Raw genomic sequence first — 26,233 nt, 5'->3', positions numbered from 1 at the left:
AAAAGGCCTTAACTAAAGTCCATGGAGATAACATCCACAGCCTTACCTTCATCAACTTTTCTGCTCAAAAAACTCTGAAACATTGGTTAAACGTGACCTTCCACAAACAAAGCCATGTTGACGATCCCTAACCAGTCCCTCACTATCCAAATACTTGTATATCCGATCTCTTAGAACACCTTTCAGTCATTTACCTACTACTGATGTCAGGCTCTCACCAGCTGATGATTTTCACGGTCACTTTTGGAACTTCCTTTAAACAACGGAACAACATGAGCTACCCTCCAATGATCCGGCTCCACACACGTGGCTGAGGACATTTTAAATATTTCTGCCAGAGCTCCTGCAATTTCTACACTAGCCTCCCTCAAGGCCCAAGGGAATATCTTGTCAACCATGGGGATCAATCCATCCTTATTTGCTTTACAACAGCAAGCACCACCTCCTCTTTACTCTGCTTGTTTGCCTATTTCCCTGGATTCTGTGCCAGTTTCCTGATTCAATAGTGATACAAAATGCCTATTTAAGACCTCCCCATCTCTTCTGGCTGCATGTATAGCTGATCAATCTGATCTTCAAGGGGACCAATTGTGACCCTACTTTCCTTTTGCATTTAGTAAAGCTGTAGAAACCTTGAGGATTTTCCATCTCATTGTTTGCCAAAGCAACCTCAAGTCTTCTTTTAGTCTTCCTGATTTCTTTCTTTTTTCTTGCATTTATCATACTTCTCAAGAACTTCATTTACTCCGTGTTGTCTATGCCTGTTATTTATCTCTCTCTTCCTCCAAACCAGATCCCCAGTATCCCTCATAAACCAAGGTTTCATATGCCTGTTAAGTTTGCTTTTAATCCTGACAGGAACATACAAACAATGTGCTCTCAAAGTTTCACTTTTAAAGGTCTTATACTTACCTTGCACATCTTTGCCAGAAAACAACTTATCCCAATCTACATGTTCTAGATCTTTTCTCATTTCCTCAAAATTGGTCTTGCTCCAATTTACAATCTCAACTCGAGGCCCAGACCTATCCTTCTCCATAATTAACTTGCGATGCATAACATTATGATCATTGGTCTCAAAATATTACCCTGCACATATTTCTGTCACCTCTCTAGTCTCGTTCCCTAATAGGAGATTCAATATTGCATTCTCTCTAGTTGATACCTCTGTATATTAATTGAGAAAACTTTCCTCAACACATTTGACAAGCTTCAAGCCATCCAGCTCTTTTACAGTAATGGGAGCCCCAGTCAATATGTGGACAGTTAAAATCTCCTCCTATCACACCTTTATGTTTCCTGCAGCTGTCTGCTATCTCTCTACACATTTGCTCTTCCAATTCTCGTTGAGTATTGGGCAGTCTATAATATAACTCCATGAGGGTGGTCATACCTTTCCCAGACCTCAGCTTGACCCATATAGCCTCAGGAGAGGAGTCTTCTGGTCTGTCCTGTCTGAGCACATCTGTGCTATTTTCCTTGATGAGCAATGCTCCTCTTCCCCCTTTCATCCCCCTGTTCTATCAATAGAAGCCCAGAACATTGAGCTGTCAGTCCTGCCCCTTATGCAGTCAAGTTTCACAAATGGGCACAATGTCATAATCCACATGCCAATCTTTGCTCTAAGCTCGTCTGCCTTTCCAATAATACTTCTGCATAGAAATAGATGCACTTGAAAACTCTGACATTTCCTGTAATCTTGAATCTTCAGTCCATCTCTTTCCTCCTTCACTCCCATATCTGATCTGGCATCCTGGTTCCCATCGTCCTGCTAATCTAGTTCAAGTGAGATGGGGGTTAATACCTCCAAGTAACGTTAGTGAGACAGCAGAAATATTAAATCATCAGGTCAGTGTTTTCTGAGATTGGATGATTAGGTGAGCATGTTAAGAACAGAACAATAAAGGGATCAGTGTTTTTTGGAAAAATAGCTGTGAATTCTGATGTTTGGTAACTGCTTTTAATATTTCAAATTTCATGAAGTTTGGAGCAATTCCCTTCGATGAGATACAGAAAATGTATTTCCTACATTCAGGAAGGTAGAGCAGGAAGTCTGCAATCACAGGCCACTTGGCTGAACATCTGCCATCAGTAAAATATTCACAAGAAACAGAAGTAGGCCATTCAGCCCATCACATCTGTTCCGCAACTCCACACCGAGCTAAACCTTTCTCGCGTCTAGTTCCAATTTCCGGCCTTTTCCCCATTATCCTTGATACTCTGACTAATTAGATACTTCCTTTAACTCCTCCAATGATCGGGCCTCCACGACTTTATGTGGCAATGAATCCCACAAATCCACAACCCCCTGGCTAAGGAAATTTCTCCTCCTCTCTGTTTTAAATGGGTTCCTTCTAATTCTAAGACTGTGTCCTCTTGTCCTCAAGGGAAATATTTATTCACTTCTACTCTGTCCAATCCTTTCAGTTTTCAAAATGTTTCTGCGAGATCCCTTCTTATTCTTCTATTCTCCAATGAATACAGTCCAAGAGCTGCTAAGCGTTCCTCATGTGTTAGCCCTTGCATTCCAGGAATCATCCTGGTAAATCTTCTCCGTACTCTCTCCAACATCATTACATCCCTTCTAAGATAAGGGGCTGAAAACTGAACACAGTACTCTGAATAAGGTCTCACCAGTGCCCCGTAGAGCTTCGTCAACACCTCTTTACCCTTATACACTATTCCTCTTGAAATGAATGCCAACATAGCATTCACTTTCTTGACTGCTAATCCAACCTTTCGGGTATCGTGCACAAGAACCTCAAGTCCCTTTACACTTCCAAATTTTGAATTTTCTCCCCAACCAAATAATCATCTGCCTGTTTATTTCCTCTTCCGATATGTTAGAAGCTATAAAGTACAATCTCATATTGCCTGATAATGTAGAAGGGATCTATTCAGCCTGATGAGGCTGCACCAGCTCTCAGAGCATTCTGTTTTTGGTCAACTCACATGAACTCATTCCCCTGTTACCTCCCGACTGCAGAGATCATTTACAGCGCCCAATTAACTAACATGGCAACACATCTTTGGGATGGAGAATCCAGCAGAAACCTACATAGTCACAGGAAGAACACACAACCCCTGCTTGGAATTTTTTGAATACGCGACATGAGTTGCAGAGAATGGGTAGCCGGTGGATGTACTGCACTCAGATTGCAAAAGACAAGGATGATTTGAATTTAAATATAAAGCACAGGAACAGGCTATTTCAGCCCACAGGTCCAATTTACACCCAATTAACCTACACCACTGGTAAGTTTTGAATGTTGGGAGGAAACTGGAGACCCTGGGAAAAATCCACACAGACTCCGAGAAAACGTACAAACTCCTTACAGACAACACAGGATTCCAAACCCGGTCTTGATTGTTGGGGCTGTAAAAGCGTTGCACTAACTGCTATGCCAACCGTGCTGCCCAGTTACCTCCTGAGCCCTGAGCTTCATTTTTCTGCAATAGCCCTCAAAGGCCTTTTCAGAAAAATAAAGCTCAGGGATCAGGAGGTAACACCTTGACATGGAGAGAATGGCTGGGTAATAACCGGAAGCAGGGAGTCAACATTCTTGGGTCTTTTTTGATTGCAAAAATTTACTGAGTGAGGTGCCACAGGAAGAGTGCTGGGCCTTCAACCTGCTAATATATATATAGTCAATGCTTGGGCAAACGTTCTGAAGGCACAGTTGCTTGATGATCGGATCGAAAGTCGATGCTGAAGGATAGAGGTGGGTTAAGTGAGGGTGTAAATATCTGGCAAAGGATGTTAGAAAATCTGCAATGGTCCATTTCAGAAACTGAAAATGCCAAGAGTGAGAGATTGCAGGGGTCAGAGGTGAAGAGAGATCTGGGTAACCATTTGCACAGATTACAAAAGGCTGGTATATAACCACAGCAATAATGAAAGCTCACAGATTGTTGTTGTTTGCAGACCGAGGAAATGATGACGTAGGTGGGAGAGCTATGAATCAGTAGTAGAGAGCAGCCATTCTCAAACTTTTTAAACTATGGCCCCCTTAGGACTCTGACAGAAGTCTATGGGCTCCCTTCCCTGTGAAACAGTCAAGTTTAGTTGGTTTCCTCATATATCTCTCCTACTGACTGCATAAAAAAAACTCATATTTTATGATTTCAGACCGTGACACCCCCCCCCCCCCCCACCCACCCCACCCCATACTTAAATGTGCTGTGACTTCCAAGAGTCTATATGGGCCCTTGTAAGAATGGCTGGTATAGAACACTGGTAAATATCCATGCAAATTACTGTGCACAATACTTTTTCCTTATTCAATCAGAGAAGCAGTTCAGAGAAGGTTTACTCAAAAGCAACCTGGACTGGACAAATTTTCTTAGAACGATAGAACCATAGAACAATAAAGCACCAAAACAGGCCCTTTGGCCCTTCTAGTCTGTGCCGAACTATTTCCTGCCTGGTCCAACTGACTTGCATCCAGAACATATCCCTCCCTACTCCTCCTGTTCTTGGATCCATCTAAATTTTTCTTAAATCTCAGAAATTAAACTGCACAGAATGCTCCAAATTTGGCATCATCAATATCTTATGAAACTTCATCATAACCTCTCAACCACTGTACTCAGTGCTTTGATTTATGAAGGCCAATGTGCCAAAAGCTCTCTTTACATTCCTATCCACCTCTGATGCCACATTCAGTGAATTATTTAGCTGTATTCCCAGATCCTTCTGTTCTTCTGTACTCCTCAGTGTCCTACCATTTACAGTGCATGTCCTGCCTTGGTTTGTCTTTCCAAAGTGCAACACCTCACATTGGTCTGCATGTCATTCCATCTGCCATTTTGCAGCCTATTTTTCCAGCTGGTTCAGTTCCCTCTGCAAGCTTTGAAAGCTCTCCTCACTATCCACTCCACCTCCAGTCTTTGTGTCATGTGCAAGTTTACTCATCCAATTTACCACATTATCGTTCCAAAGACCAGATCATTGATAGAGATGACAATGAAAAGTGGATCCAGCACCGATTCTTGAGGCACACCACTAGGCACAGGCCTCCAGTCAGAGAGACAGCTGTTCACTACCATTCTCTGGCTTCTTCCATAAAGCCAATGTCTAACCCAATTTACTACCTCACCATGAACACCCAGCAATTAAACCTTCCTCACTATCCTCCCATGTGGGTCCTTGTCAAAGGCCTTGCTAAATTCCATGTAGACAACATCCACGGCCTTCATCAATTTTGCTGTTAACCTCCTCAAAAAACTCGAGATTAAACACGACCTTCCATGCACAAAGCCATGTGGACAATCCCTCATCAGTCCCTGTCAATCTAAATCCTTGTATCCAAATACATGTTAGGCTTACATTTGCTGGAATCTAGAAGAATGGGATGAATTGATTGAAATGTCTAAAATCCTGAGGGATAATGGCAGGGTGATGTGGGAGATTCTGGAACTAGGGATCAGTGCTTAAAAGTAAAGGATTGCCAAATTAAAACAGAGATCAGGTCTTTGGAATGATATCCTTCCAGGACAATGGAAGCACGGTGTTTGGATATTTGTGAAGGCAGAGGGAGGTGGGTACCTGAAAAGCAAGGGATGAATAGTGGAATTGCGGAGTTGAGCTTAGAGTGAGATCAGTCGTGATCCCATGGATGGCTGAGTAAGCTCAAGAAGCAAAGTGTTCAGCTCACTCTCCCAACCTGGGCAACATTGTCAGAGAGCCAGCAAGAAATGTGATGGGGAATTTGAAGAACGCTTGTCCCCAAGCACCTGAGATGGAGGAACTTGTTGCTACAGGAGATGGCTGAAGAGAATGATGGAGATGTATTTAAGGGGAAACTAACAGGGCCTGTGTGATGAATCTGTGTCATGCTGTCAGTCTTTCACTGTGCTTAGTCTTCTTTACTGACATTAGACGTGTATTATCTCTACCACTAAAGACTCTCCCCTTGGTTATAACTGTGTTTGCACCCATTATCATTCCTTATTGTATTACTTAGTTTCTACTAATAAAAGCCATGATTTCCGGTGAACTACACAGCCTTCGTCCTCTTCATTAACTGGCATTCAGTCTGAAGGAGAGGTACAGCGACTGATAACACAACAGGACTTAGTGTGGGCTATCAGCAAGTGTACAGCAAGGATTCACGTCTCAGACACTGGAAAATTGAATGTGGAAAATGTGAGCTCGTCCACTTTGGAAACAAAAATACAAATTCAGAGTATTGTTTACAAAGTGAGAGAACGAAAGGTCAGAGGGATGTGGGTGCCCTTGCACAAGAATCACTGAAGTTAAAATGCAGGTGAGACAGTGATTATTGGAAGAAGATTTGAGTAGAGGAGCAGAGGAAAGTTGCTCCAATTTTTGAGAGCCCTTCTGACACAATATTTGGAATAAGGATTACAGCTCTGAAGGAAGGATCAACGTGATTGAGGGAGTGCAGGGATTGAGTTCTGGGATGTGGGCTTGTTGTATGTTAAGCATGAAGCAGGCTGCATCTCTGCTTTCCAGAGTTTGGAACAGGGTGTGTGACCTCATTAAAATGTCTGATATTAGTGAGAGACTTGGCAGGATAAATTTTGAGGTGATATTTCTGCTGGTGGGATGTCGAGAACCAAGGTTCACAGTCACATAGTTCTATCACTGATGACTGAGAAGATGAGAATGTCTTCACCCAGAGTGGAGTGAATCTGTGAAATTCTTGAAATTCTGGATCCAGAGTCAGTCCCCGACTCCTTTTGAGGCTGCAATAAATGGACTTTGAGACATGAATGTTTCAACAGATGTGAGTTTATGCCTAGAAATGGCCCTGAGGTCAAATGTGAACAATGATCTCACTGATTGATGGAGAGAGTATGTGGGGCTGGATGGGCTTCTCCTCTCTCTGTCTCTCATGTTTTTGTATTTCCCACTGTCCTGGATCAACTGGTTCCACGGTGAGAGCTGAGGATGTAACAGAGTTGTCCTGGGGACCTCCAACAACATGTATGGTTTCTGCCTGTATCAATTTCACCTTCACCAGTGGGGTCACAGCCAGCTTGTGTCAATGGCAGTGGGTTGAGGTCCCACTCCAGTGACTGGAGCCCTTTCTGCAGTCTGGCCCTCCCAGCACAGGACTGAAGGTGGTCTGCCCATCTGAAGAAGCAGTGAACTGAGAGCATGCCTGTCATGTGAAGTGGATGTAGGTTTTGGAAATTTTCCATCATCCTTGCCAACATCGATCCCTCAACCAGCATCACTGAAATAGCTTGTCTGCTCTCTTTATTTCTTTGATGTTCAGGGAACTTGCTTTGTACAATTTGGGTCCCAGCGTCCCTCCAAGACAACAGTCACTCCACTTCAAAAAGTACTTTGCTGTCTGTGATCAAGCCCTGATTTAACATAGAACGATATAGCACAGTACAGGGCCTTTTCCCCACCTCATATCTGTAATCCACAATCTTTCTTTTGAAGTCTTTCAAATGTTCTGATGGTACCAGTCTCCATTCCAGACACACACCACTCTGTGTGTAAAAATAAAGGCCCCTGATGTTTCTTCTAAATTTTCCCCTCTCTCAGGGGGATATTTGTACACTGAACATTGCCTCTCAATTCCTGTCTATTGCGAGGTATTCATATACTCACTGGTATCTCTCATTTATTTTTTCTTGGAGATATCTGTACACTGACCGATGTCTCTCTTTGTCACTCACGGGAAGATCTGTACACAGTCCCTCTCTCTCGGGGGGATATCGGACACTGACTGGTGTATCTCAGTCCTTCTCTCTGGGGGGTGGGGGTGGTGGGCATATCTGAACACTGTCCAGTGTCTCTCAGTTCATCTCTCTCAGGGGGATATCAGAACACTGACCTGTGTCTCTCTGTCCTTCTCTCTGGGGGTTGGGGGTTGAGGGGATATCTGAACACTGACCAGTCCCTCTCTCTCAGGGGTATATGAGTGAATTGAAAAGTATGATAGATCTTTAATCCGGATCTTATCATGACCACTGGCCTGCACCTGTTGCACAGACAAACATCTTTTGGGGAACTGAAATCTCTGCTGGGGGAGGGGACAGGAAGCTGCCCCTCTGGTTTCAGTGGGTGGGAGCCTGTTCAAGCCGCGGTTCCCTCTCTCCCTCTCACTGGCCCCTTCCCCATTTAAACAGCGCTCACTGCAGCTCCCGACAAAGCCGGTCTGAGCTGAAGCCGCCGATCTGTGGAGTGTCCAAGTCTGGCTCAGTGCGCGGGGCGATGGGGATCGCTCCTTATCTCTTTCTCTTTCTGTCCTGTCTGGCAGGTGGGTGCCCCGTGTCTTCACCCAGCCCGGCCGGGCCCGGCTGCTTCTCGGAGACTCTCTCGCCGTTGAACCGATCATTAAAATCCACTCTTTTCTCTTTTACTGACAGGCGTGCGGTCCGACGTCGTCCTGACACAGGTCGCGTCAGCGGTGAAGAAGCCCGGGGAGTCCTACAGACTGACCTGTGAAACTAGAGGGTTCAATCTCGGCAGCTACTACATGCACTGGGTGAAACAGGTCTCCGGGAAAGGGCTGGAATGGTTGGTGGCGTATTATACCGAAAGTAGCAAGTATTACGCGCCTGGAATCCAAGACAGATTCACCGCTTCCAAGGGAAGTAACAACTTCTACCTACAAATGAACAAGCTGAAAGTGGAAGACACGGCCACCTATTACTGTGCGAGAGACACGGCGAGAGGAAGCGGGGCTGGACCGCTGCAAAAACCCAGCGAGAGCGCCTGCCCTCAGGGCGCGGAGTGAGAGGGCAGCAGTGATCACCACAGGGATTCCCGGCCTTGCTGTGCCCCCGTCGGCCCTCCCTGCAATAGGAGGCGAGTGGTTGAAGGACGAGGGGATCGATCACAGAACAGGTCGGAGCCAAGCGCCGCGGATGGGACTGGAGTATCGGAACCAGGAGCACGAAGCGGCGGCCCCAGCCCCCTGGCCAGTGTGGATGGGAGGGGATCTGTGAGCCGGGACAGTGTCGGGACGGTTTAACTGAGGGGAGAGTGGGGTCGGAGACAGAGCGAGGGACGGAGGTTGTTGAACGGCGGTGTGTCACCGTGACTCTAGCTGGAGTGTCACGGTGGTAGGGAGCTGAGCAGAAACTGGTCCCGCCCGACAAATGAGCGTCTGCAGCGCAGTCTTGTCTCCACGGATCCCGCATTGCTGCTTCCCAGGGTCACATCCCCGAAGCCTGACTGCGGCTGTTTGAGGAAATGTCCATTTGCGGGCAATTAAACACCCCAAAGCCGGCGACTGAGTTTCTCGCGGGGCGGGGGAGCCGGTGCCCGCAGACAGGAAAACTGCCCAAAATGCTGCTTTTATTCGCTCGTCAGGAAGAGACGAGGACGGAGTTGGTGACAGAGATTTGGGAAGCGGCTGCTCCTGGTCCGGACAGGGTTCATTCTGACACTTGGCTGAGATAACTGGAGGTGACGGCTCAGTGAAGTTACTGTATTGGGTGAGTCGGGAGACGGAGCAGTGTGCGCTCAACTACTGGGGGAAAGGAACCTCGCTGACAGTGACTTCAGGTAAGACCCTACTTCTCCATTCCACCCTTTCCCATTTGTATTTTATTAATTTGCCCTTTGAGCTGATTCACTGAGGCCAGTGAGATATTGAAGCAATTACTTGAATCTCCCCGAGACGGGCGGTTTCTCCAGTTACTGGAATCGGGGTTTCCTGTCGGCTGCTTTCGTGGTTATAACTGTTAGATAAGACCTGGCTGGGGAAAAGGTCTGCACATGTGTGATCCGGTTAAAGTCTGAATAACCCCAGGGTTCCAGTGAACCCGGTTGAGATGTGATTTTTCAGCTGAACAAATTTGCTTTCTCTTTTCTCTTGAATTGCAATATTTAGAGATGCTCGAGAACTCTAAGCATTTCAGTCCACATTATGTATTAACATGGCTCAGAGTTTAGAGTCAAAATGCCTAATTTTTCTGATGTTCTTTCCACTTCCTGAGATGAGGCCGAATCCAAACCGAGCTGCAAACCACATCCCCAGGTTATTCTTTTGGAAAATCCAGCACTGTGTTATCAAACCCACCTCCACCCCAGCACCCTGTTGTCCCATTCAGCTCCTGTCACCTCCACCCCAGCACCCTGCAGTTCCACCCAGCTCCTGTCACCTCCACTCCAGCACCCTGCTATCCAATGGGCTCCTCTACCCATTTCAGTCCAGCACTCTGCTGTCCCACCCAGCTCCACCCCCCTCTATCCTAACTCTATGCTGACCCACCCAGCACCTCTCCCATCTCCACCCCAGCACACTGCTGTACTTCCCACCTCCTGTCCCCTCTCCACCCCAGAACACTGGTGTCCCACCAAGCACTTCTCTCTCCATCCCAGCATCCTGCTAACCCACCCAGCACCTCTCACCTCTCCTCTCCAGCACCCTGCTGTCCAACCCAGCTCCTCCCCTCCATCTCAGCACCCCACTGTCCCACCCAGCTCCTCCCCTCCATCCCAGCACCTCTCCCCTCTCCACACCAGCACCCTGCTGTCCCACCCAGAAAATCTCCCCTCCACCCCATTATCCTGCTGTCCAATGGGCTCCTCTCCCCCATCCACTCCAACACCCTGCTGTCCCACCCAGCTCCTCCCCCTCTATCCTAGCACTATGCTGTCCCACCAAGCACTTCTCGCCTCTCCACCCCAGTATCTTGCTGACCCACCCAGCTCTTCTCGCCTCTCCACCCCAGCACCCTGCTGTCCCACCCAGCTCCTCCCTCTCCATCCCAGCACCCCGCTGCCCCACCCAGCTCCTCATCCTCCATCCCAGCACCTTGCTGTCCCACCAAGCACTTCTCCCCTCTCCATCCCAGCATCCTGCTGACCCACTCAGCTTCTAACCCTCTACACTTGACTCCCTGCTGACGATTTGATGTGTTTTCCAAGTTCACCTCCTGACCATCATTCAGAACACTGATCCCTATTAAATTGCACTTACAATCTGCAGATCTTGGGATGTAGAAGAACCTTGGATGTAAATCCCACTCACTGACATTGTGCCTCTCCACCAGAGACACTTGGCAGCTCTCCGATCCTCTGTGGGAAGGGACACAGAGATTATATTTTACATCAATGGCCTTTCATTAAAGTCCTTCAGTCAGATTTTTGACACCCAGCCTCTTTCATTTTTATTTTGACCCTTTTATTTGGTGAAAGTTCATTTGTGTTTTTCATTGATTTTCATATCCCCAAAACATCCCAAACTCTTCCCTAGCCCTTGAGGTGCAGACACATTGTACCCAACTTGTCTGCAGCTTGGTCCCACAAACGGAACCAGGAAAAAGTCCAGACGGTCTGCTTTAGTGATGTCGGGAGGGACCCGAGTTCCCAAAGTTCTCCTCCACTGGGGACTCCTCTGCTGAAGAATGACTCTGCTGTGGATGAATGGACAGACATTGATTGGCTGGAGGGCATCCAGATGATCCCAGTTCTTTGCTCCAGGAATCCCTGTATTACTAAAGGCTGACATCAATGAAGAGCAGTGAGGTTCCTCAGATCATCCTTTACTTGAATTACTGACTCCTTATGAAGCTGAGGCTCACCAGGATCAGACAGTGCTGGCAGTGAGTGGCAGTTCCAAAGGGAACCAACAGTGTGCAGCCACGTGCACTACAGTTAGTCCTGGACATGCACAGACCCACTGTACAGAGTTTACTGAGATGTAGTGGGCCATTCACCACACTTCTCCACATGGAGCTGGGCTTCCCAGGATTACAAGAGGGATTCCAACACTATGATTCCCTACCAAGTTGGGCCTGGTAAAGGCTCACAGTCCCCATTCATCTGGGAACTCTCGGTCGGCAGATCTGGGAAGATCATTTGTGATGAAGGACTTCGGGGTACATTTTGTGGTTTCAGTGAACTGTAGATCGCTTATTTTAAACAAAGTACCTTTTGTGGCAGAATTTACGTCAGTTTTTATGTTTCAGACATTTAAATTTGTTATGTTACATGACAGCTTTGCTAACCCAGGTTTGCTTTGTGTCAGGGTGTTCTTGGCCCAGAGACCCAGAAATGAAACCATAGGGTGTTGAGGTCTTGGTGCTCCTCACTGCAGGTCTCCAACATCCTGAGGCCCAGCCAGGTCCCACCTTTTCCTGTGTGGCAGGGTGGGGAGAGTCCCAATAGCAGGCCAGACCAGCGCCATTCAGCCCATTGAGTGTAGTTATGGTCCAGCTACCTCCTGTCCTGTGACACTTCACCACAACACAGGTCTGGGTTGTATAGGTACTGGGGAACCTTCTTTGTGGTTGCATCAAAATGGAGGCTCCAGGACAGATCCTCAGAGAAGCTGACACCTGGGAATCATGGCCATTGCTATCTGGTTGAATAATGTCTTTGAAGCAAGATATCAACACTGCTTTTTGTTCATTACCTTGACAAAGGGTTCAGGGCTGAAATGCTGGTTACCCTTTACTTCCCATCAGTGCTGAGTGACCTGCTGAGTTTCTCCTGCACCATTGTGCACTGCAGTTCAACATTTCACCTCCATCTACTGGAGGAAACTATTGTGAAGTAAATATTTTGTAATTTTATTTTCCACCTAATTGAAATCTTGGCCAAAGTTTGCTCACTATCCTTTCATTCGCAGAATATATCCAATAGAACATGAGGCATAACTTTTTTAAACAGAGGGTTGTGGCTGTATGGAATGGGCTGGCAGAAGAGGAAGTTGAGGCATGTTTTAAGAAAAATGTGGATTGATACATGGATAAATTTGGAGGGAAAGACATGAAAAGCAGGCAGGTGGGATGAGTGTGGGTCAGACATTCTGGTCAGTGCATGCAAGTAGGGCCAAAGGGACTGTTTCAACCCTCTCTGACTCTGTGACTCTATTTTGGTGGCCAAGACTAGTCTTGCCCACAACTCTGCTCCAGATAATTCTGACAATGGGCCAAAACAAAATCTCCTGCTATCAAATCTGTCATGGAGTCATAGCTCAGAAACCAACCCTTCAACCCAACTTGTCCATGTGCCTCCTTGTCTTTCCATGACCAGATCCTTGAAATCCCTCATTGTCCAAGGTTCCCTCCTCCTACCAGTTTTATCCTGCGTTTTAACAGGATCATGTTGGTCCTGAAGTCCACCTATCTCACATTTGGAATCCCACTTGCTGGATATCCCTTTATTTGTAAACAATCCATGGAGAGTGAGGAAAGAGGGGAAAAAGCAAGTGTTGTGGTTGCAGGGAGAGTGCTGTAAGGGGAGTGAAATGTGGAGATGAAAAGTGGCCAAGGGAGGTGCAAGGAAAACAGTCCCTTCAGAGCACTGAAATGGAAGGGAAGGGGAAGATGCACCTGGTGGTGGAAGCTCATTGAAGGTGGCAGAAATCACCAAGGTTGATCTGTTGAATGGAGAGGCTGGAGAAGTGGAAAATGTGGAGAAGAGGAGAGGGGGAGTTGGAGCAGATGTGGAGGAAATAGAGGAGATGTCGTTTGTCACACACTGAACATTAAGAAATGATTCACAACTTTTCAAGCCATTGAGAAGATTAAAGTAATGAAAACCTAAGCACCCATTAATGCCCAGGAATTAGCTGAAGTAACCACATGATCATTGGTTGCACTTTTCCAGTCAAATGAGAACCAGATCTTTCAAGTAGATTCTGCCTCTTAACTTGTGCATTTCCTCTCTGGACACTGGGAGCTGTGTATTCCGTGAACCTTTCAACCTTCCAAGATTCCTGCATTTACTCAGGACTGGGCTAATGGATTTCCAAATTCCTTTCTTATCCATGTTAACATTCCCTCCTGCTTCATCAAGCTCCTCTGCCACTACATTTGGAAAACCTGTAAAGCAGGAACAAATTCACTGTGGGGTCAGTTCAATTGAATTTCAGAAGAAGAGTCCCCAGGTGCCACCATATCACACATTTCATATTGACGAGGTTCAGGTATTCAGGCCGGTGTAACTTCATTCCATGCAAAAACATTACCGGTGAAATGTTCTGATTTATACAATAACCTTCCTGCCAAATTCTTCCTTTTTTCTGTGAACAATATTCTGGTGCAAAACATTCACTGAGGATCATTCGTTGCATTTGAGGGAGAGATTTGGTGCAACTTTGATCAAAATCCCACACGTCAGACATTGGGTCACTGCCTCAGTACTGCAGGAGAGAGTCACCTTATATGCCATGCTTAAATCTCCTCTGTGGGATTTTTGAATATTAAATTTAGACATATAGCACGGTAACAAGTGTTTTCACCCCACGAGCCTGTCCCACCCAAATACACCCAATTGAACTACACACCCTGGTACAATTTGAATGGTTGGAGGAAACCCACACACACACAGGGAAAACGTACAAACTCCTTATAGACAGCGCCAGATTTGAACCCCAGTTGGTGGTGGTGTAACAGCGTTGTGCTACCACTACACTAACCGAGCTGCCTTTTGCTGTTCCTTGGATTATTCCATGCCTTTCTCCCTCAGAGACATAGACTCTCTGTTGAGACATAAGTCGGGAAGCAATTTCTGTAACACGGTAAATGAATTTGGAAATGACATTGGATGTTTGCTTCATCTGTTGGTCATGCATTTATTGACAGGACTGTCTGTGAATTTATTTACTTTTCAGAGGTTGAGTCATTACCGTCAGTCTTCATCGCCCCTCCCTGCCACAGAGAATCTGACCAAGTGATCAGCCTCCTGTGTCTGGTCAAGGATTATCAGCCTGAGAGCATCATCCAGAAATGGTCCACTGCCAGTGGGGACATCACCAACGGAATCAAGAAATATCCAGCAGTGTTGGGGCAGAATGCAAAGTACACAATGAGCAGCTTGCTCCGAGTCCCTGCGGCGGATTGGAAAAGCAACAATATCTACTACTGCAAGGCAGGGTACAAGTCAACCGAGTTCGTGACAGCAAGCACAGAACCAATATTCGCTGAAAGTTAGTATGAGATTTGATTTGCTATTTGAAACTACATTACTGTCGAGGGATAAAACTAGAGCAGGAACCTTTGTCAAAAAATGTTCAAGGATGTCCATTCATTCCTTTACTCATTTCTTCCATTCCTACAAGCCAGTGCTGCTGTAGCGCACAAAAAAGGCAGAGAGAAATTAGGTGGAAATAGACGGAGAATGAGGCAGTTTCCTCCAGTCAATGAAACTGAATTTTGGTGGAATGTACAGGAAATAATCTGTGCTGAACAGCCTCCATTGTATCCACTCATTTATCTAATTTCAGAAGACTCTGCACCATCCCCACCACCTGGCCCAAGCATCACCCCCCAGATTAGCTCCTCCACACGGAACCAGACAGACATTAGTCACTGTTCCTGCAAAACTCACACTCCTTGTGAAGGGAACTGAAGAATCAACATCCCCCACTCACCTTTATCCATCACCTCTAAGATGTGAGCAAATCATTGCCATTAAAACCAAATAATTTCCTCTTGTCCATCTGTTCTTCTTTTTGATTGTCCTCAATATTGTGCTTCCCTAATGTCCTGTTCGACCCCATCTGCTCATATCCACAGGATCTGGAGTCAGCCATTCCACCAAACAATCAGATCACCAATAGTCTGCCCACACAGGCCACTTCCTCGTTCAACCCCCTCAACACTGCAGTGTGGGACATAATGCTGGGGAGGCCTGTGTTGTACACCTTGATCTCCCAATCACAGCTCTACCCAACATCTCACGATAGGATCCATCCTACGACAGGTCATCTGTAATGATCAGATTTGTAGAGTGGGCTGCTGTTGGGGCATTTGCAAATGGAGTTGGGGAATGGAGTCCACCTACACTGTGGCCAGTTATGCCATCAGTAATATTGCATTAACATTGCATTGTTTTACAGCTCAATCTCCAAAGCTCATGCCTCTTGTTCCATCCCCGGAGGTTCTCAGCAATCAAACAACTGCTATCCTAGGCTGTGTGATATCTGGATTCTCACCTGACAAGATTCAGGTGACCTGGAAAAAAGGCAAATCAGAGCAAGTGGGCACTCTTCTCCCTTCCATGAAAACTGATGGTGGATTTGAAACTGTTGCCTACCTGACCTTGTCTGTGGATGAATGGACCAGCGAACAAGAATATTCTTGTGAAGTGACCCATAAACCTTCCAGCTTCAGTGAGAAGATCGTCATGAGATATCAGGGGGGTGAGTGGTGTCTGAAGGAGAATTAATTTACTTACAGTATTCAACTAGCTGACCTCCACTCAATTCATGTCCCCGATGGGAGTCCTGTTGAGTGAGGTGTGATATTTATTCCCTCTACATTTCAATCCAACCCTTTCAGTCACTAATTTTAACCCAATCTGTTGTACAGCAAAAGTGAAAGTTTAAGTCTCCTGTGCACTTACTCCCACATAATTCTTGTGGTTACTGTGTGGAGTGAAAGGGAAATGGGACATCAAGCAAGATGTGTCCCAACCGATAGACCATGTGGAGAAGATCTCCACCTTCACTTTTCACTTTGCAGTCTCAGTTTCTGGAAAAATAGCTCCAGCCGAGTGAATGAATCTCCACAGTCTATCTCCACAGTATCCCAGGAATCTCCCTGGCACGTCATCCACTCACAAAGATGGATTATTATTCTGTTGGCCAACCCCTCAGAAACACTGGGATTAGAACTTGGGACAACAGGTCATCATTGGTTTTCATTATCTCATCCCTAAAAGATGGTGAATGCAGAGAATAGAGGTCGGGACTGTGTGGAGCTACTTCCTTTCTCAGTGCAGCCAGTAGAGGAGAGAATATCTAATGGTTAAATCTATGCATCTTCCATTTTCAGATAAAAACTGTCCCAGCTGTTCGACGTGTGTGCCGATATTCTTCCAGCAGACTAATGTCAATGTGACATTCTCTGATGGTACCACCCGACCGTATCATTGTTCACAAGGAAAGTGTCAAATAAAGTGATTGGCTGCATGTGGAATTCGTCAGTGAATTTTATTACAATCCATTTTCTGGATTCAAATCTATCCCACCATATCCACTGAGATCAAAGTGCAGCAGAGAACAAGGCATCAATTCAAGCTGCCCCATCCCCACTCCACACCTCACATGTACACTCATTCATTTGTGGACATTGCTGGTTCAGTGTGATTCAGATCCCAGCCCCACTTCCCTTCACCACCTTCTTTCCAGGTCAGCAAGAACCAGAAACTACATCTCAGCCAGTGGCTTGGGGAGGAGGTGCTGAAGATATACAGGGGTGAAATGTCACCTTGGCTCAGTTACAGAATGTGACAACCTGTAAGAAAAGGGGCCTGTGACAAATCAGTGAGACAAACCACAGGACCCCACCAGTGACCTGACCAAACTCACGCGCTTGGTGTGAAAGGGATGGACAGCAAACATTGGAAGCATTTTGTTCACTCACTTCCTGGACACTGAACTCAGTCCAAGAGAGAAACTCAGTGATCACAAGGAATGCCACTGAGGGGAGTGTGTGGGTGTAATCACCCAAAGGTTAATAGAATAATATCAGCACTTTGCAAAAAGGAGAGCTATCTCGACATTGTGAGGACTTATGAGGGGGAACTGCCTCTCACCAGAGATGGCTGAGCATTGGATTTTGTCATTGATATGGGATGGCACTGAACAACAAACAAACGTTCAACAACATCACTGTACTGATTAAACCAATATTCTGAAAGAAATAACCCTGACACCACACACCTCACTTTACAAACTTCAGACCACACACTGCGAGAAATCTTATCTGGACTAACACCAGGTACCTGTCATATGTTTTTAAATTGCTCAACACTTGTTAAAAGAAAGATGGGTTGAGCAAGAGATAACATCATATGTCATCAAATGAAATGTGTCCTGCCAGACAGGCACAGAGTTCATTATATCTGCTCTAAATACCATAGAGGAATTTACGCTGAATGTCGTGAAGGTTTCAACCCTGACACAAACATAATCACCCTCCTTGAAAAGTGTTTGAAAGCAAACACAGCCCTCGTGGACCAAAGTGACTGATTGTGTAAATGGTGAACTGCAGTTTAACTGATGGGACGATGGTGCTTGAGGAGACCAGTGGCTTTGCAGAAAACAGGAAACAAACGATTCTAAAATGAAACGGGGAAACTACATCTGTTCCAAAAATTTCCCAAAGTGCAGCATGAGGGAGATTTCTGTTATTCTCCAGATTTATGGTTTGCTCTGTTGTTGCTGGAGAGCAAGTTGTCCACATCTTTCTTTCAAATAGTTATTTTCAAATATTAAAACACCGCACCACTTCACTGGAGCACACTCACAGAAAACTGATTCAAACCCAGATGTCAGGTGCCCCCAAAGCTCCGTCACAGAGGAATCATATTCATTCACAATTTCATGTCCCTCATTGATCGCTCTTGAACTGAGGGTTTTGCTGGACCAGGGCTTGGCCATGTAACTGCAGGTCTGGAGTCACATGCAACCAGACCAGGTATAGATGACAGATTTCTTCTGGTGATGAACAACAGTGGACCAGATGGGTTTTATAACAGCACAAATACTTTATAATCCCCACCACCAAAGAGAGTGTTTTATTCCAGGATGCATTTATTAACTGAATACAAACTGAGGGAATCCCAGCCTCAGTCCAGAGAAAAGGATTCTCATTGATTCACAATGCTCAGTGGAGGTAACTCATTCCACAGGGGCTCCATGTGAAGAAGATATTGAATTGTCTCTGATGAGAAATATGCCCACTTCCCTCTCTTCTGGCTTCCCACAAACCTGTGACTGGCTTTGCAGCATCAAAATGTTGTTCAGCCTCTCACCTCCCATCGAGTCCCTGCTCTGAACCTTGTGGTCACAGTTGTGGGGAAGGCGATTAAACCCATTTGGCAGGTCCTTTATACTGAGTTTATTTTCCCAGCCAACATTTGCAGCACACCTTTCCACCCTTGCGAGTTTCTGTTACCTTGTTTCCAGTTCACTGCCACAATGCACTTGGATCTGCTTTGACTTTCCATCACAAAGAGAAAAGTTTCCACTACAATTCTGACATCTCCTCTTTCTGATCCACAGAATTGTTTGTCTCAATTCAAAATCCCTCCATTCAAGAGATATGGATCAACAAAACAGCTACTCTGGTGTGCACAGTCATCTCTGCTGATCCGAAGAAAGTCCACATCTCCTGGGAGGTGAACGGAGAGGATAAAAGTGATGCAGCTGTGACCCAACAGCCCAGAAGGAAAGGGTTCCAAAACACAATAATCAGCCGACTCCAGACCAGCGTGGAGGAGTGGTCCAGCGGGATGGAGTACATGTGTTCTGCCCAAGATCATTTATCCTCACCAGTCTCAGCATGGACAAAAAGCACCAAAGGTGGGTAAGAAATCACTGATTAAATAACAAACATCAGTGATGATGTGAGAAAGAGTCCAATGTTTTCTTTGTTCTTCTGTTCCAGTTGAGACAAAACCTCCTGTGGCCAGACTGCTGCCTCCACCATACGAAGAGGCTAAGCATAGGAATGTGGCTACCCTCGAGTGTGTGGTCTCGGGATTCTACCCAGACCACATTGATGTCACCTGGAAGAAAGGTCACTCCCTGATCTCCTCCAACACCAGCAGGACACAGACTGCTCTGGAGCAGGATGGGACTTTCAGTGCCAGCCACTTCCTGACGGTGAGTTCACAGGAGTGGAAGACAGGCTCAATCTTCAGCTGCACGGTGTCTCATCCCTCCTCCAACACCAGCATCACAAAGGAAGCGAGGAACCTCCAAGGTAAGGTCCCGACCCACTCCATTGTTGACATTGTTTGCTTTTTGCTATAAACTGTGCCAGACAGAAACATGGTGCAGACCTGTTATGGTTTGATGACTGAACGGATCCTCCAGAATCTTGGCCAGAGAAATAATTGCTTTCATAACTTGAGCACAATACAAACTATTTCACTGGCCAGGTGCCCTGGAGATCCCGGATATCCCTCTTCCAAATGGTCTCTCCTTCTGTCTTTGAATGTAATCTGGGCCTCTGGTCATGGCCTCAGCCGTGACTGAATCTGCATCAGGACAGCACTCTGCTCCAGCATGGGAAGAGTTAGCCTGGGCAATGTGGAAGCCTCTGCAGGACGGCTTGAACACAAAACGTTCTGAGAAAGCAGCAAGAGATTTCAGTTACACTTCATGGAGGCCAAATGCATTTTAACAGTTGTAATAAAGATCAACTATTTCTGATGCTGCTTGAATTTTAAAAATGTCAAGGAAAATTGCTGGAATATTTCTGAATTAAAATATTAGCTCTGCTTCCCTCTGCACAGGTGCAGCCTGAATTGTTTGGAATTTTCTGTTTTTGTTTTAATAAGTGGCTGGGAACAGCTTAAGTGTCCTTGAAACTGTCCAACTTACATCAGAGACAAATTTGTTCATTGATATTCCTGACAAGGGTTTACCCTGTCTGCTCAATTGGGGAAATCTCATTCCTCCATCAATGTAGATAAGTCTCGACTGATCTGATGCGACCAACGAATGATTTGCTGGAGATGAATATGAAATGTTGGTCTCACCAGTGATGCCCTATCCTTTGGGGAATGGTGAAATTGTAGCAACTGGTTTACAGCGTGTATTGAAGAATGAGAAAATGATCAGACATAGTCCAGTTGAAGTTCAGTAAAAGTCTTTTACTCAAACAGTCACGCGCAGATTTTGAAAACACCGTACGTTCCAAATAATATCATGACATCACTCGGAACCTCTTGAGCTGGTTCGATTAAGCCTCCAGTGAGCCTCTACAAAATAATAATTATGACATTTCTCCCAGCTGACTGTTCAGATACCAGCCCCTCAGTCACTTTAAGAAAACCTTCCTTCGAAGAGATCTGGATGAACAGGACGGCGACCATTCTATGTGAGGTGGTCCATGGTGATTTAGAGGGATTCAGGGTAACCTGGCAAGTGGATGGAAGTGAGAGAAAAGATGGGGTGAGAACTCAGGGTCCAAATAGGAACGGAGGTGAAGACATAATTATCAGCAGACTGACGGTGCCCGCTGCGGAGTGGGAGATAGGAACTGAGTACTCGTGCGTGGTGGAGGACAAGAGTTTGCCAACACCGGAGAAGAGGTCCATTAAGAAGGCCACAGGTACGTGAAGAGAGAGCTTGGTGTGATTCTGATCTAAGCAAGTAGAGGAATGATAATAAATACTGAGGTTTTGTCATTTACATTGTGTAATGTACAGAAGCAAAGCATATGTCACCATTCAGCAGTGTGGTTGTCTCAGGGAAAATTAGAGAGTAGAAGTAGGCCATTCAACCCTTCATTGCTGCTTAGCCATTCAATATGATCAAAGCAGATTATTCAAATTGCGCCCCCTATTCCTGACTTCTCTCCATGCCCCTTGAACTTTTACCCTTGGAACAATATCCAGCTCATCTTTGGATATATTTACTCACTGGGCTTCAACTGCTCTTTGTGGCAGAGAATTCCCTAGGTTCACCATTCTCCTTTTTATCATTCCTCCTCTCACACCATCTTCAGCTTGTCACCCTTGTTCCTGGATTCTGCCGCCATCAGGAACATTCTTCCAGTATCGATTCTGTCCAATCAGTTCAGAATGTTATAGTTTCCATGAGACTCCCCACATTCTTCTTTGCCTTGGAGAAGGTCTTCTCATGTTGGTCAGAGAATATTAAGGAGCAAAGGAAGACTGAAGCCTCCAGAGAAAACCAGTAAGACCCCAAATCACCACAGCAGCCTCATCCAAAACCAAACTCAGCTGCGGGGTGAGTTCCTGTGATGATGTCGAGGGAGAAGGATCTGCAGCTTTCAAACCCTGAGGGAGAGACTGAGTCAAGGCAGTGGGTGGAAGGGCAGGGAGGCTGAGGCACAGACTGAAGTTCAGCAGATCATTGAAGCAGAGGGGGAGATGGACCAAACAGCACAGGATGAGTCAAGTCCATGGTCTGACCCACTTTCTGTGGAGTCTCTGTGATCAGTGGCTTCCACTGATTAAACGAAACAGACAAACCTCTCTGGAAGCTTTAAAATGTGTCCGAGTCAAGGCTTCCACCCTGCACATCCCAACAATGAGTAGAAAGGGAAAAGGCTCCAGTGTCAGGTAAAGTGAAATCCCTCAAGATGTAGAAGTTGCCCATGTTGGTTTGAAAGCACAATGTGTGGGTTCAGCACAGAATTATTGAAAGATGCAACCTAACTGAGGTTCGTTCTGTTCCCAGGTGGAGTTGTGACTTCTCCTCACATCTTCCTCCTCCCCCCTTCATCAGAAGAGTTAGAGGGCGATCAGTCTGCAACCCTGATGTGCCTAGTCAAGAAGTTCTCTCCTGCAGACATCTACGTGGCCTGGATGGCCAACGACATCCTTCTGAAGACTGGCTACGTGAACCAGCCAGTGACCGAGGACCCCAGAAGTGGCTGGAACATGATGACCAGTCAGTTGAAGGTTTCTCCAGAGGAGTGGGATCATGGCACCACTTTCTCCTGCGTGGTGGGACATGAGTCGCTCACAACTAATCTGTTCAGAAGCATCAATAAATCTCACAGCAAACCCACCTCGGTCAATGTCTCACTTGTTCTCACTGATAGTTTTACCTCTTGTGCATAATACCTCACGATTCAATGGTTTTGTTAGTTTGATGAAAATTAACTGTCCAAGAAGATCATTTTACTTTCTATCATGATTAAGATCTGGACATTTCTGAACCATTGAGAACAAAATGAGACTCGAGGATTACATTAGCCACAAATTTCTCAGCATCTGTATGGCTTTACAGACATTGATCAGATTGAAACATGATCTGGGATCTCAAGATGTGTCAAATCAATGGATGTGTTCATGTATCATTTGGAAGTTCAATAAATGTAACTTGAAAATGTCATGATTCTGCGTGTGCTTTGCTGATGGGCTTTGAGAGGCAGGAAATGAATGATGTGGGATGTGCTGTGTGGAAAATGCACATTTTGGGAGAAATTGGTGTCTTTGGATCGATGATGTGCAAAACCTTCCATCATTGGGTAGCCTTGCACCATACCTGGACCCGCCGGAGACTAATGGACAGGGATGGATTGTGATTATGAGTCGATAACTCCATTATCATTGTGTCATGTGACTGTCAGGGTGACAGAATGTGAGCTGACAGATCATCGACTTTCCCAGTCCAATTGTCACAATGTTCTTGAAGCAAGACTTCACATAACCAATCGAATACGGTTGGATCTTCTGTATTTAATTGTTAGTTTAGTGATAAATATTGGCTCAGGGTCCTGGGGAACGCTCTTATTTTCTTCTTTTGGGCTCGTCATGAGATTATTGAGATTTATCTGAAAAAGCCCCTCTGTTCAAAGCCTAATTCTAGATAGAGGTTAGAATCCATCACCTTCAGTCCAAGAGGTGCCATTGCTAACCACTGAGCCACACGTGACAACTGTGTCCAACAGGGGTCCTCATTGTTTGAGGAATCCATGGCTGATGCTCACCATGTGTATAAATGTGAAATAAAATAAAGGGACTCTTCAATGTCAGGACCTGTTAACATAGAACATCGAACAATTCCACACAGTACAGGTCCTTCAGCTCTCAATGTTGTGCCGACTCATGTATTCCTTCCAAAAAAAAGTTCTAAACCCTCCTTACCCCAGAACCTTCTATTTTCCTTTCATCCATGTCCTTGCCTTGAGAGTCTTTTAAATGTCCCTAATGTTTCAGTCTCTACCACCATCCCTGGCAAGGTGTTCCAGACATCCACAACTCTCTGTGTAAAAAACACTTGCCCTTTATGTCTCCCCTAAACTTCCCTCCCTTAATTTTGTACATATGTCCTCTGGGGTTTCCTGATCCTGTCCTGGGAAACGGGTGCTAGCTTTCCACCCAATCTCTGCCTCTCATAATTTTGTAGACCTCTATCAATTCTCCTCTCATCCTTCTACACCCCAAAGTCAAAAGTCCCAGCTCTGCTAACCTTGCCTCAAGAGAATTGTTTTCCAAACCAGAAAGCTGTTCCATTCCAATGGCACAGTTAAACTCACTGAAAGGAAAAGTACCTCTGAAACCCAGCAAGGAATTGAGGGCTTTGGGTAACTGGCACAGTAGTGGAGTTGAGGTCAAAGTGGATCAGCCATGTTCAGGTTGACTGGCTGGGTGGACGTGAAGTGCTTGGTAGTTTACTCTTGCTCCTTTTTTCCATTGTTCTTCTCAGGAGAATGGAGATGGAGACGGAGAAAATTGCAAACAGAAGCAAAAATTGAAGTGGGAAGAAAATTGACTGAGAGAGAAATAGCGTGTGGAAGAATCAAAGAGGGAAAATAGAATGTGAGAGTAAAGCAGGATGAGGCTCACAGAGGGGGAACCTTCCCATGATTCACTGGGTTTATTCCCACTCTATGAGACCTCACTCCTCATTGTTATCCAGCACTAATCTTTTGTAGGTCTCATCATAACTTAGGAACATCAATGAACTTATTAAAGAGGCAATTAAAGTATCTGAGACAGGAATTTATTGAGAGGAGTTTTCTGAGGCGTTTGCAAATGTTTCTCATGAGAAACTGTTTGCCACATGTTGCAGCCTGAAGTCTGAGTGGCAGAAGGACAGGAGAAAGACTGAAGACACGATGGGTGGGAACTGAACCCAGCAGGAGATGATGATGTGCAGTGTCCTGTAATGACCTCAGTTGCTTCCGTAACCAATCATGGACATATTCATGACATGGCTGAAAGGATATAAAGGGTTACCAGCAGCAGAAGGTGATGGCATTGTAAGCCACGTGGACAAAACACACACACACACACACACACACACACACACACACACACACACACAAATTTCGATAGGTGATCGTGTACAGGTATTTTCAGTTTTGTTCCCTTCTCTTCATTGTTGTGTATTTATTATAAAAAACAATAAAAATGATTGAAAGAGAGGGAGGAGCAATCCCCAGTCACACTCCCCCTATTCCTTGCCCATTTATTTGTGAACAATGTTGGCTCACTGTCACTCAGCCCACTGACCCACTGCAGGACCAGATCATTTTTCTGGTCAGACTCCTGTTGGGAACTGGAAGCCCTCCTTCTCATCCAGAGCCTGACGGGCAGGAGATAATGCGGGTGGATGGGGGAGGGTGGCGAACCCTTTCACAAACCTGAACCTGCGGCAGGTTGGTGAGACTGAACACAGGGATCCAACTGGTTCTCTGTCTCCTCCTGTGCGTTTGGTTGAAACACTTGGCAGCAAAAGCAACAACTGTGTCATTTTCATTCCAATCAGTGAATTCAGTCAAGTGCAGAAATTGGCAAAGTGTTTGTTTAAATTCTGCCAAAAGGTGAATATAATTAGCCATTGGAATAGGATCAGCATTCTCTAACAATAAGGGGAATAGTCCCAACACTGCCAGGCTTTCTGATGGTGACCTTACCTGGGGCACTGGACACTGTGACTGTGTCTCGGTGTCACGACTGCAGGACAGGGCTGAACACCTTGCAATTCTTCATATCAGGGCACTGCTGATTGAAGCCACATTCTCAAATCATTGGCCAAACTGACTAATCTCTAATTACAGTGGGTAACAGTCCTCTATTTCTACAATAAATTTTGAAAGAAATTGACTTTGAAGTTGTTCAGGTTAATTTGGAAAGAAACAGAACTGTACTTATTTCGTGCTGAAAAAAGGGTTCTGAGAAGCAGCTCCTCTGCAGTGAAAATCGGCTCACTTGGAGTCAAAGATGTTGTTCCCTGTGTGACAGAATATATAGATAGTTTTTGGGAGATAAATTGGGAAAGGTTTGTTTGAGTAGGTCACATACAAACACTTTAAAACAGATCTTATTTAAAATACTGGAGCTCTGCCATTTGCTAGACATGTCAGGGCCAACAGTCTTTGCAAGAGATTCAGAGAGTGCCCAAGAGACTTGACGAATGGATTGTTGTTTACAAAAATGCAACAAATGAAAGATCTTGTCGGTCGCCTTCTGTCTGGAAGAGAACTTACTGGTCTAAGTGGGTCATGTGGTTTTGCAAGCAGAGAGAGTAAAACAGACTTTCTCTCAGAAAGAGAGAGAGACAAAGATTACTTCTCCAGTATTACACCCAGCAACAGCAGCTGGGACTGGAACAGGACAAGCTTGCAAGCTTGTGGAAAACCCCATGTGAAAGATGGGTTGTAAGTGCTTGATTTAGCCTGGTCAAAGCCCTTGTGGTTCATACAAGAGGAGAGGACTGGCTCTCTAATGTTCCACTTGCAAGAAGAGAAAGGAAAAGGCACTCTGTGGTGACCTGAAAGAAAGACGTTATCATTTGGAGAACCCTGAAGGGGGCAAGTTTTGTCAGAGAGACAGTGAGGTGACTGGGCA

General features: G+C 45.6%; 1 long non-coding RNA gene and 1 gene segment (V, D, J or C); one reads left to right on the top strand and one right to left on the bottom strand.

Moving 5' to 3' along the window:
• LOC138764660 (uncharacterized) overlaps positions 1–11,608 on the bottom strand; it is a 44,063-nt gene extending 32,455 nt beyond the window's left edge. Inside the window, exon 1 of the long non-coding RNA XR_011358278.1 lies at positions 10,917–11,608. This is a non-coding gene — a long non-coding RNA (uncharacterized lncRNA). The remainder of the gene's footprint in view (positions 1–10,916) is intronic.
• LOC138764657 (Ig heavy chain C region-like) lies at positions 9,149–22,769 on the top strand. The segment is given in 7 exon segments: positions 9,149–9,496; positions 14,559–14,873; positions 15,786–16,088; positions 18,957–19,256; positions 19,342–19,659; positions 20,695–21,015; positions 22,110–22,769. Coding segments are annotated over 6 exon segments (1,749 nt in total).
• Positions 22,770–26,233: the final 3,464 nt, after the last annotated feature.

Source organism: Narcine bancroftii, chromosome 5, assembly GCF_036971445.1.
Source record: "Narcine bancroftii isolate sNarBan1 chromosome 5, sNarBan1.hap1, whole genome shotgun sequence".
In the NCBI taxonomy this organism is placed as follows: domain Eukaryota; kingdom Metazoa; phylum Chordata; class Chondrichthyes; order Torpediniformes; family Narcinidae; genus Narcine; species Narcine bancroftii.
Note: the sequence above shows the minus strand (reverse complement) of the source record. Positions and strands in the feature narration are given on the sequence as shown.